Source organism: Strix aluco, chromosome 4 (genome assembly GCF_031877795.1).
Source record: "Strix aluco isolate bStrAlu1 chromosome 4, bStrAlu1.hap1, whole genome shotgun sequence".
Classification (NCBI taxonomy): domain Eukaryota; kingdom Metazoa; phylum Chordata; class Aves; order Strigiformes; family Strigidae; genus Strix; species Strix aluco.
In genome coordinates, this window is record NC_133934.1 from 85,168,750 (window position 1) to 85,182,265 (window position 13,516).

The window sequence follows — 13,516 nt, forward strand, 5'->3', positions numbered from 1 at the left end:
TTTAGACATTAGATCAGCCTTCTGTGCATTCAGAGCAGAAGATGTGTTTTCCTCACTCAGTTAATTGGACACTTCTTTCCAGTGTAGCAAAGGGACACCAAAATAATCACTGTGTTTACTAGACTAGCTATTATTCTAAACAGGTTAAAAAAAATGCCATCATACACACATTTGTTTTCAAAATTGGATGTAATCTGTTTCTTGCAATCACAAACACATCCACAGGCCTTGTGAGAAACACCGCCTAAAACCAAGGTTCCTAACCATTGGTCCTAAAATCCCGATGTCACACTTGAGTAGAGGCTGGGTTTTCATGCCCCAAAGTCACAAGTGCCTTGGAAAATGTAAAAGCTCCTGCTTGCAGAGGACAAGCAAGAAGGACTGGGCCTTCTCTTTCCAGTGAAGACTGCTCCACAGCTTGCAAGAGCCAGTGATAGCACTGATATTTGCCAGACTTAGTCTTTTTATTGGAACAAGTGCTTTATTAGAACTTGGAGACTATTTTAAGGAAAAAAGCTCCCCATTTCCTCTCTAGCATCTCCTCAACATAAGATATGTGAATCCTTGTCTGCAACTGGCTGAGAACAGCTTGATTACTCATAAAATACTAGATTTTACCTTCACCTTGGTATGAGCCAGAGGGTAGAAACTTATTTTATGCATTTCTTCTTATTGTCACATTATAAAATACCGAGTCATTTTTCTCTGTACCCTCCACCTCAGCTCAGGTTAACCTATGCAAAAATTAGGCAAATGGCCAGAAAATCAAAAGCCAAAAACTCCAGTACATCAAAAAGGTTGACAAGGCTCTCTATGTTTTATCCTTCAGCTGTGACTCGTACTTCTTTTTCCCAGATAGTGTTGGTTATATAAATTACATTATACAAATACAGAAAGAAAATTAAGAAACACACCTGGAATAACAATCAAACTCAGGAAGCAAGAGGAAAAATATCTTCTGTTAACCTGAAGTTAGTTAAATGCAACATATAGGTATTACAGCCTAGACTGTGAATGAAATTTAAGACTGAACTTCTTCCAGACTAATCTCTGAATTCTCATACCAAACAGCATACCTTCAGGAGCCCACTACTACACATATCTTGCTAAGCCTCATCCCTAGGTATCTTTTCACTCCTGGCAAGATACTTGGGGACAGAGAGTTTTGATACTGTATGGAATTTAACATACCTTCATTTAAAGGAAATGAAGCAGGTTTGATGCTCATGAGACTGATTTAGCATTCCTGAGAGGCACACAGAAGGTTGCAGCACAGTAAACTTCATGTTACTACGTATCCTTTTCTTTTCTGACACCACCGTACATCTCATCCAAGCTCTACCCATGGCCAATCTCTCTGCTCTTAAACATTTATGTAAGGAACTGTGAAAGCAGATTGATCTCAGTCTGCCTTTTCAGAGAAGTGCTAACAGGAGTTGTAACTAATACCAATCATGCTAGCATTTCTCATGAGGTGTTTTCTCAAAAAGTTCCTCCAGGCAATCTTTCCCCTGTTGAAAAGGATTATTTCTGTAACACATAAAAGTTGGTTTATATAGCACATCATCTGTCTCACTTACAGGAAACTAAATCATTATGTTAGATCTAAGACCATGCAGATGAAGAGGTAATACTGCATTCAGCAAAAGATACCAAGAAAAGCTGTGAAGCTCGTTCCCAGATATTCCATGGTTAGTGATTCTGTATTAGAAACAAAAGGTTTCATAATAAAGCATACTGAGCAACAACATTTGCAGAAAAAGTATCAAGAGAAACACAACATATAAATAAATTGGTAAATATACTTTCAGCTTGCAAAAGCTAAAAAGAGTTTCAGTCGTTGCTGGTACACAATGGGATAGGTATCACTTCTAAGCCCAGGGAGGAATCTGGCACCTTAACACTAGACAGTATGTGGCAAATAGTAACTTTAATAAGAATGACAGGTTGAAGTTTATAACAATATCCTTTCTCTGCACAAATACCAAACCTCTTCTTCAGATGTGGAGCATTATTTATTGTTCTTCAAGTGAGGAAAATGCAAAGAAGGAAGAGGAAAAAAAACTGCAAGTGTGTCTCATTCTCATTGGGCTCCAAAATATCTAAATACGTCCATGTTTTTTCAAGCTGTTCACTTTTTTGAGGGGTGTGTGTGTGCATCCTGCTAGAGTGTTCATGCTTTTTAAAATGCATTTCTAAGATACTAAAGCTCTGATTAAACAGGCAAACAAAGGAGTTGGTTCTCACCGAAGACCAAGTGGGCAGACTGAGCGGTGGCCTCTATACTCCCACAGCATACGGACGGAAACACACTAATTACTAATAGATATAGGACCATGGCATGCAGGCTTTTCATCACTCCCCATCCTTCACAAGTCTAGCACTACTTCAAGGCTGAAATAGTGATCCCTCCAAAGTAAAGAAGACCTGTGATTTTGCCTTTGCTTATGGGAAAAAAGGAAAACTTAAATTTGAAGCAACAGACATTATGGAAACACGGAAGGAAAAGGGGCAGGCGAGTAGCCCTAAAACAGAGCTGAAGCCTATGGATCAGGTGAGGAAGGTCTATGCTGCTGCGCCATCATAGAAGAAGATTCTTGTGAGATCCCCACTGTATTCTGGCAAATGCACATGTAGTGGCTTACCAAAGCATCAGCTCATTACTTAAATCACAGCCTTGTGTCTGTTTTCTATCACCTGCATGACCAGATCATTACAGTAATACTTGGTTCGTGCCAACAGGCTTCCAAAACACATGCCTGCGTCAATGGAAGTCCTTAGTACTCTTCAACTGCTTGTGGTCATTATTCAAGAGCTAAGAGCATTTGCTTTTCCTTGGAGATGCTACAACTACACTCTCAGAGCAGGAGCTCTTTACAGGTAGCTGCATAGGCTTTTAATGGGTTTTATTCTGCAGCCCAAGCAGTAACAGAGAAAGCTTCTGTTAGCTCAACTTTTATGCTGCAAGTCTGCTGAAAAGGACGTCCCTCCAGCATTAGAAGTTAATTTAGCTGCTTCTGTTACCAGTCTATCCTTGGCCTCTGTTCTGAGGCTGCCAACACAAATACCACCTGTGATGGCCATTCTCATAAACTTGTTCTGTACAAAGGGATTTGAAATGTCTGGCTCAGCTTGTCAGGGAACACATGGCAACCCAAAGGCTCTAATAACCAAGACACCAAGGAAGGGGTTTTTTTTTGTCCACAATGTCTGTGTTACATAGCACGTCTTCACCGTTTCACTGTATTTGAACTTGCACGGGATTCGGGTCATTTTTAATGTGATGAGCCTAAGCTCACACAGAAGGGCATTTATGCAGTCCAGCTGAATGAAGCTGAAATCGGACTTGTGGACTTGTATAAATGCTGTTAAAAATTATTACTAGAATTGATCCTCAGTTACTACAGCAACATTAAATAAGTCCCTTAGAAATATGCAAGGAAATAAGCAAGCACACCTAGGATTTCTTTAAACAGGGACATTAACAATGGCCTACACAAGATAAGGCAGCACCAACTGAACTTTTCCACATCTCAAGCATTCTCTTAATAGCACACTCTCAGTTAGAAGCTACCTGCAGCAGCTCCAGCTTATGAGTTGATCAAATGTCACTGAATTTGATCAGTCAGGCTCCAAACCACAACATCCGTATCTATTAATTATCTCAAGTGTTTGCCCTTAGACAGACAAACTTATCATATAGCTCTACTGCCCAAATTAATGGAGTGCAAAAAAAAATTTACTTTTATAATGGTTAAGGCTCCACATACACTTGAAAGAGAAAGCATTAAATTTACTTAAAGATGAATTTGGAGATTGATTTCCACAGAATTTCACCTTATACCCTCACACATGTTGTGTAGCAGTGTTCATGTTAGTTGCTTGATGGGTACAACAGGTATTAAGCAAGGAAAGCTAGAGAGAAACATCTAGAGCAGACCATTGCTGTCCGACTGAATATGACAAAAGGCATTGCACTGCGTTGGAGCTGATAATACAAAACCATTGGCATGATCAGGAATTTAGATCAACAGTCTTTCAGACCAGGTAGCAGTAAGAAGACAATCAATGACAACCATCACAACGTAACATCAAGTATATTTTTTAACCAGCAGCAGTCTGACACTATCCTTACTCCTCTCCACACAACTTCATTAACCTGTTAAATATACATTCATTAGCATCCACCAGAAACACACTTTTCATCTGACAGGCAACAGAGAAAAGCAGAAAGAGCGTATCTCCCCTCTCCTCCCTGCCCTAAACCCTGTCAAACGGCATGAGTCAGAAATGGAGAGGAAAGGAAGAAGGGAAAGATGGTACAACCATAAAAAGAAATGCAAGACTCAAGACAGTTACAGACTGGGCAGCCCCACCACCTTGGAAAAGCAGTTGTACCATGTAGTGGCTTCTTACATCTGGAAGTATTGCTTATCCATGAAATGCAGTGAAGCATACTAAGGGTTTACCTTTGAGTTAGCAAGCTGTTACAAACAAGCTACTTCCCTGGTCCCACAAAGCAAAAGGTGGGGACAGTTCTCTGAACATTTGGACTAAGCAGATGCATTGGCCACCAAGAACCGAAATAAAGCTGTTGGCTAGTTTACATCTTGTTAGAGCGCCTATCTTTTCCAATCTAACAGCAGCTGTTGGCTGAGTCTAATTATACACACAGTTTACACAACACATGGTAGCATACTGGAGAGCTTTAGCTCTGAATGCACACATGGGTCAACAGTGTTAGAATTTCCAACCAATGCATGAGGCATTTTTGCTTTGGTCTATTATAAAAATATTTATGAAAATTAATTTCCCAGTTCAGCTTGATTAAAGATACAGAAGCCTGGAAACATGTATTTGTTGTTTCCAAACGGCTTTGGAAGAGGACCTGGGGCAGTAAGGCCTGCCACATAAACAGGCAGACTCTGGTGGGATCATCTTTTCTTTACCATCCTGACTTTCCAAGTTTGGTTATAACAACAAAAAGTCCCAGTGGAATACACAACTCCAAACACCATGAAAGGTTCACGTTTCCCACCTACAAAACTATCTCAACTCAGGGAATTTTGTACTTTCGTCCCCAGACCAGTTTTCTGAAGCCTAAAAGGAGATAGATACATTCTCAGATTTTCACAGTCTCTAATCCCACTATTGCTTTTTTCATTTTGGGGCAAGTGGGTGTCAAAATGCATCAAAGAGACTGATTGTGGAAAATACTTATAAACTTGTAGTTTTCATTTAAACTGAAGATCTACTCAGGCAGGTAGTGGAACTGCTGGGGCATAAGGAGTAGGAAGGTAAACCTTTAATCTGTTATTTTCCAAGTCATCAACTGGGATGGAGACACTGAACCATGTCAGTGAGCAACAACCATACAGCTGGCCCTTTATGAATGCCATAGATACTGGGAGAGGAGGGGGGGCAGTTATTTCACCAGCCAATATATCTGAAGGCAAAGGAAAACCCAGGTGAAGTTGGGGTCAGAGCTGCGTCTGAAGAGAGAGAACAGCAGCAATGCAAGAAAGGACAAAGACTGCACCTGAGAGGTGTTTTGAAAATTCATTCAAGTTCAGGGAGAATGAAAACTACAAGCCCTCAGGAATGAAGTATGCACAGATTTAAAAGAATTGGTACAATAGCAGGATAGTAGTTTGTAGATGTTATCAGCACAGTCACAGACAATGACACAACCGCTACATGCAAAACTGACCAAGAGAGACACCGAGTACTCCTTGCACTGCACTGAAACCTAAAATCCATCTTCATGGGCGAACTTAATTTCCAACAGCATAAGCTGGGGCAAATCACTACGCAGTAATTGCCCGATTTTGGCACAGTACCCATAACCTTCCACAGTGTTCAATGACACTCCTGTAGTTAACGTGGCAGTCAATGCTGGAGGAGAAACCTTCTTTCTTCCTGTGAAAATTTTTAAGACTCCTACTGAGCCAAGCCCAAGCCCTCCAAAGTTATTCAAAGGAACAAAACAAAGAACAATTACTGAAAATTCAAGTTTACATTTTTGGTCTGAAGCAGAAAGGGGGATTAAAGTTGGAATTTGATCACCTCCAAGTTGAGCACCTTAGTGACTGACCTTGTGACTATTTGTCTCAGGTTGAGAACAGAAATTCAGTCCTGCAAATTTGAGAAACCTTTCCCAAGCAACAGAATAATGGCATTAGAAACACCCTGGTTTCAAATAAACTTAGCCTTCTCACACTAGTCTCTTTTGTACAAAATTACCATGGGTATCTACCGACCAAAGTGTATTACACCTTTAATAGCACTGACATAAGTAATTGCAGTAAAAAAATGCATCTCTATGAATAAGTTGCTGAAACATGCAGCAGTAAGTGACTTTAAAACTTACAAAGGCACAGAGGTATTAGAAACAGCAGAACTTTCTACTCGTGTAAAAGCTAAAACCTATCCTTCAGTAACCATTCTTGTATTCCAGAAATTTCACTACTTGAGTTGCAAAAGCCTGATTATATTCATATACTTGAGGACCCATTCCCTGAAAACCTATAAAAAAGGGCCAAAGCAGTTTTGGGGCTTTCACTTCACTTTCTGCACTGAACAGCTACCACTGTAGCAGTTCACTACATGAGAAATACCAGATTTAAGATTGCTTTGCCTTTTGCCATGCCAGGTTGTATCTGTTTCTGTCTCACATAGGAGAAAAGCATGGTATTCTGCTACTCACATCAGACAGGATACAACTCTTCTTGGCTCATCAGGAACTCCATCAGTGATAAGAGTTAATAAGTTAATTTTCAGTTTAAAACTTGAGAGACCTTATGTCCAGTGGATGGAAATCAAGAACGATCAGAAAGGAAAAAAATGCACTTGTCATAAATAGAAAGGTATGTTACACAGAGGCTTCTCTTCCTTCAACTAAGTGTTTCAAGAAACAGGAAATATCATTACACCAGGAACACATGGCTAATCCAAAATCTGTTTCTAGTTTGCACGACGTGTGCAAAACTGCAACAACAGTACCTTCCTTTAGTGAGCTTATGCAAAGTCAAAAGCCATGAAGGGAAATAAATTAAAGGAGAGGTCACACTCCAGACTGCCGAATGACAATGGGATAGCAACAACCACCAGGCCACAACTGCGCCGAGCTCAGTGCGAGCCAACTGCTCTGCTGCAATCTGCAGTGCAAGTTTACCCAACAACAAGCACTCCACAAGCAGAAATTATTAGAAGGGGTGTACAGTCAGTCACAATGAGGCTCCATTTAGACATCTGAAAAATGGGGCCACTATTTCTTGTCTACTTCATATTTTTTTTGGACAAAGCTCAGCAAGACCAGCTGGAAACCTTTATCAGGACTGCTCCAGAGCATGTTACTATTTCAGGAAGTCATTGGCAGATGACTGCCTTTGCAGAATACCATTTGACTTTTTTAAAACCTTCATCTTAGGTGTGTTGGACATCCTTTCGTTCCACTGCATTCACATGAACTGTTTAAGGTATGGTTTTTGATGGATTTTTTGTGGAGGCTTTTCCTTTGTTTGGTTTTGAAGTTCCATATTCACCACCCTCAACAAACTGTATCCAACAGCCAATAACAGGAAGGCTTGCTGGTAAATCCTTTCATTAATAGCAAACATCATTACTGATCTAAAGAAAATCCTATATACATTCATCCAGCGTATTGAGTTTCCAGGGAAATTCCTGAGAAACAGGAATTTTTCTATCAAACCCCCCTCCCATTTCTTGTGACACCTGCATAATTGTATTTGATTAATTTCTCCCTTACAGTTTGCAATAGGTTTTAGGTAACTCAATATTTCAAAGCACTGCTCCTACACAGGTGAGGGTTCACCCAGTAGCACATGTTCAGCCCAAGACCGTTTCTGTTTCCTAGACTAATAGGAAGTGTTCTGCCCAGAAATGAAAAAAATGAATCATCAGTGGTCTGGACACTCCTTGCTGTTTTCACATCAAGTTCCTGAATTTGCTCCATGAAAGGTAGAGTTTTGAGCAAGGTCCACGAAGCCAAGTGTGCAGAGACTTGGTGCTTCACATCCTCCACTATGCAAGACCGAGGGAGTTGCTCTTACAAGTCAAAGCAGTATCTGTAAGAAGCTATTTCGCTTGCTATGCTGCTCTTCAGTATTTACACAAAAGCTACTTCCAGTGGCTTCCCAAAGACAAGGATCAGAGTGAATAATACAGATTCACAGAATCATCTCGGTTGGAAAAGACCCTGAAGCTCCTCCAGTCCAACCATGAACCTCACACTGACCGTTCCCAACTCCACCACATCCCTCAGCGCTGGGTCAACCCGACTCTTCAACCCCTCCAGGGATGGGGACTCCCCCCCTGCCCTGGGCAGCCCATTCCAACGCCCAACAACCCCTTCTGCAAAGAAATACTTCCTAAGAGCCAGTCTGACCCTGCCCTGGTGCAGCTTGAGGCCATTCCCTCTTGTCCTATCACTGATTACTTGGTAACTCTGATGTCCCTTACTGAAAATCCTCTAGGCAACAAAGAGGGCCATTTCTTGTGATGCAGTTCTAAAGTGCATGTACAATTAGGTTTTTTCCCTCCACCCAGAAATGTTAGCCACTCCCTTTTAACTTATAAAAAAGCACGATGCTCAATCTTTAATATTATTCAATACTAATACTGAAAAAATTCCCCTACGGACAGGCTAAGTTTCAAATTATGCAATTATCATATTAATTTCTATTTAACACATTCATTAGAAGCTATATTTCAATTTAAAAATGCAACTGAAATTTGTCATATTTCCTATTAATGCCATTAAATGGATTTTCCTGTCAATGTAATTTTTACACGAATTAAATAGGAAGCGTGTATTTTGCCAGAAAGCAATACTTCAAAATATATTCTGATTGTATATCAAAGACAGTCTTTCCCTTACAGACAAACAGTGACCTGTACTTAAGACTCTGGCTGCCTCTTACTCTGTTTCAATCAAAGACCGATTCAAATTCCACATTTAAGATTTACACCTTAGCATTCAAATCTGCTTCCCTTCCCAGAGCTCATCTTCGATCCTGTGAGCCACTATATACTGTTTAGCATTACTTACGCCAAACAGTTAAGAGCTTAACAAGATCTAGAGGATAAAAACTGCACGCCAAAGTGTTCAGGATGGGATATAAACTGAAATAGGAGACCATCGTCTGCTTTCAGGCATATACCAACAAAGTATTTCTTGAAGGCTAGTTCACAGTTCTTTAAGATCTCTCTACCGTACACACCTCAAATTCAAGTCCATAACCAAGTGGAGCGGCAATTACATTAAATAGGTGCCTAAGCCTAAAACACTGTTTTGACTGGTTGATCTTGCCCATTTTTGTTCATTTACAACCTCATATCAATGATGCTCCATCAATACAGGTTACCTAGCTTTGCTCCCATAAACCTGCTTCCTCGGTAACACCAGGAGAGTATGACAGCAAAGCTGCAACAAGGAGATGATGCCTGGAAGCTCCCTCCTGCTGCTCACAAAACCACAGAAAAAGGACGCTGTCTCACTAAGAGGCACTGACTTCCTCCCCCTATCTTCAATTAAGACCATGACAACCTAGACACGGCTGAAGAAGTTAACTATAGCCAGAGAAGAAAGCAAGAAATACATTTTCTTGGGCTGCATTTAAACAACAGCTCTACTGTGAAAGGGGGAATGCTAAATGCTGATTTCTTTCAGCTGGCCACATTTCAAGCTTGGATAGCTGACCTTCAGATCTAGCACAACACTAGCTTTCCAAAGCACAACAAGCTGTCGGGAGTAAGGTGACTTACCAAGACACTAAAAAGAATTAACAAGGCAAAATCCAGTATCACTTCCAAGAAGTAAAAATTACAAAGAATTATCAGAAATCTGCTTTTATTTCTTTACATGGCTTGCTCACTTATTTGTTAGGTTTTTTGTCTGGAATTAACTAGATTATTGCTATCCATATCTTCAGTAAACAGAAATGCCATCTTAGCCAGATCCCCAGAGACATTTCAAGGATATGAGAGCAAAAGACAGCTGCTATTCTTACCAATAAAGCATTGCAAGGGAAAGATTCTTGTGTTTGATGATGATAAAGAATCAATGACAATTCGCTGACCTTGGCTATAAGATTAACAGCTGTGTACTGCTTTTTCTTCTGTTGTTCTTCAATAGCTCTGTTTGCCTCTGGGCATCTGACACAGGTTGGCAGAGACATTTCCCCATGCTGATAGTTAACGACTTTTAAATTTAATAGTCTGACTCGGAGGAGATGGACACATAGTGACTAAAATGTATGTGGTAGCTACCTATATTACTAGCAGGAAGTGAGCATGCTTAAGGAATACTAAAGCATTTACTGATGGTTTAGACACAAAATGTTACTTCCTTTCTTCACTCCCATTATACACAGTCACTTGTAGAATAAAATCCAACAGATAATAATATCCTTCTGAAATTCAGTTCCATTCACATCTCTATCACTTTAAAAAACACAAATCTCATGGAGTAATTTCTCGTACGGACTGGACAGAACCCAAGCCCAAATGTTAAGCAGACTGGTGCTCAGAATACCTGTTGAATTCACACCAGAAACCGGATTCTGCTTTTCTCTAATTCACATTAGGGCTATGAACATAAACTCATTGGCTTGGCTTGTCCTCTCCTACTATAGTTCTTCCACCTTCTATAATTGTACAAGGTGTGCAATTAAAGCATTACTCAGGACAATTAATCACCCACCGCTCTCTAACTCCTTCCAAACACAACCAAACGGTACGCAAAATAAAAACTACAATCCGATTTGGAAAAAAACCCTCATTAACTCTTTTCCATTATATTACTGTCTAAAAAAGTATTGTACAGTTGCACATTTTGCTGACTATTCGATCCAGTAGCGAAGAAACAGGTGTTTATCCTAAATACAGAGCCAATACTACATGGCTAATATAATAATATAACAAAATACTGCTCACCATTTCCTAATGATATCTCTACACACTGAAAATTCATGGTATCAGTAGCGTTCTTTGCTTTAGCTCTCTGCGGGAAGAACAGGGCTCTCAGAAGGTCAAAGTGATTTTCTTGTCAAAGTTAATGCAGCAAACCCTCCAATGTAGTTAAATGGGAAACAAACATTTCTGTACATGGCATTGAACGTGGGACATATTTCAGGAACTGATACTTGTGCAGTTTGTTTCAGAAACATTCCAAAGCTGCACCAAGATGAGATATTGACTGCTCCTGATTTGGACAGGCCCATTCATTTTCCTAACCTATTACCCTTCTTTTGGCACTTCTCCCCCCACACTTTGTATCTCTAGTGTCTTTATGAACCTACTTGAGACTTAAGTGGAAATCTCAAACAAACTTTCAGTTATTTAATCAACTGCGGCCTAACCTATCAAAGGTATCAGAAGATCAGAATCACCACCTCCATTTGACAAAAGGGAAGCAGCAAAGTCACAGGATCTTCTGAAGTCATCCCACAGGTCAGGCAGACGGACAAGATGATAGTTTGGTCTCCATAGTGCTGTGCAAAGCTCCATGCAATACAGCATTGTGTCACATCTCAAAAAGCAATTAAGTCCTTGCATGCAGACATAGTGGGAGACATCAAGTGATAGGAAGCAGAGTTGTATTCTGGAAACCCAGGCTCTGACCCATAAACATTTTTATTTTGATGGCTGCTTTTTACACTCTCAATTAGCAAAATATATAAAGTGAAAGATACATTTGGTTTCCCATAAATTATTAGCTATTTCGTATTTAAGCAGTCATACTAAAATATAATTTGTAAATATGTAGCATGTTATTTAATTAACCTATACCATCTGGGATAATTTTAAGGGCAAACAGCTACCAAGGCTATGAAATTGGTACTTGGAAATCAACTCGTACAAGAACCTTCTTTGGGAACAATTACCTCAAGACCTCAACACGTGCGCCATAATGCAAGCTGTAAAGCTTGACAAAGTGTCACAACCTGTTCCATACAGGAAGCTACATTAGATGTACTTTATATCTCTGAGAACTCCCTGTGAAATTCCACATAAAGGTACACCATCAAAAATTTAGTGGCCATAAAGAGTATGAATGCATTTATATTTTAATATCTGCACAGAGATAATTCTCAGATGCCAGAGCTTTTTCTGAAGTCACAGGCATCTAGGAAATGATTAATACATAGGATCATCATACTCCTGTAGGTGCTAGCACAAGATCTCCTTATCACAGAGGCTCAGGCCTGCTCTGACCTGAGAGGCAGCATTATTTACTCTACTCTTATGGCACTCTAGAGATAGGAGGCCCTAAAGCATGCTGGTGAAAAAGCTAAATAAATAGGAAAATAGGTGAGCATTAGGGAGCAATAAATCACCAAAACAGAACCAGGCAGCAGACAGCAGTCTGTTCCACATTACAGATGGCAATGTACTCAGGCTATAGTCTATGGCATTTTCTATTTGGGAAGACACAAAGCAGGGACACACCACATTTGAAACAGCAGAAAAATAAGTGGTACCTTTTCAAAATCAGCTTATTCATCTGCCCCAATCAAGTTCATCTGACTGGATTTTGCTACTTGAACTTCATGTACACTTCACTCCCTTTCAAATGCTGCAATAAGAAAACCAGACCTGGAAGTTTTAGAAATAAGCCTGACAGGGAAACCACACTAACTGCCAAGGCCCGACACAGTTTTGTGTTCACATTAATCAAAATCCCAAGTCGTACTGAGTCAGTGACAGAGATGGAGAGGTTTGGTTCTTTAACCAGCAGACAATTCTGCTTGCATTAACTTCTTCTCCTCCCTCACCACCCACCCCATCTCCTCCTTTCACTTACCAAGGGTTTGGTTTCATCTTCATCTTTGAAATAGTAAAGCTGGTCACCCTTGAGAACAAACCAGCGTGTGTGCCAGGTCTTGACAAAGCCTCCTTGCTTCCGCAGCCATCCACACTTAATGGCACTGTGCCGCCCTTGGCTCGGCAGAGGAGTCTCTGCAGAGCCATTGTGCTCTTCCATACTGGGACTGGACAACTCTCCTGTCGAGAAAATGAGAGCAAAAGGTAAAATAATTAGATTATTATCCAAGCAGTAACTTGCTCCTTTCAACACAGCTGGAAAAGAAACACGCCCTGACTATGAAGGTATTCTAGAAAAGCATTTACCATCTGCCTGCTTATTCTCATACCAGCACCCCATCAGCTGAGAGAATATTACTTGCCTACAAAAGACAATAATAATAATAAACTGAGTTGCTAAAACGAAGGCAAGAGACAAAAGATTGGTTCAAGTTCAGCGTAAGATATTTCTACCAGCACTGAGGAAGACATCAGATGTTTCTTGAGGTGAGTTCTGCTGGACTGCAGGCAGTAACAAGGAATGAACTTACAGTACGTCTTCAGACTAAGGAAAGCAGTATGTTTCTCACTAGCAGACCTCCCCATTTAATACTTCCTGACAGGCTTGGGACTTTCAGGGAATATTAAAGAAGCCTCTGCTTCTTTGGGACTTAATATACCCCACCAGACA

General features: G+C 40.3%; 1 protein-coding gene across 1 annotated transcript in view; it reads right to left on the minus strand.

Annotated features, from left to right (window-relative positions):
- Positions 1-13,516, minus strand: part of ARHGAP24 (Rho GTPase activating protein 24) — a 228,940-nt gene that overhangs the window by 175,265 nt on the left and 40,159 nt on the right. Inside the window, exon 2 of the mRNA XM_074823888.1 lies at positions 12,827-13,026. Coding sequence (XP_074679989.1) covers positions 12,827-13,006 — 180 coding nt within the window. The 5' untranslated portion in view covers positions 13,007-13,026. The remainder of the gene's footprint in view (positions 1-12,826; positions 13,027-13,516) is intronic.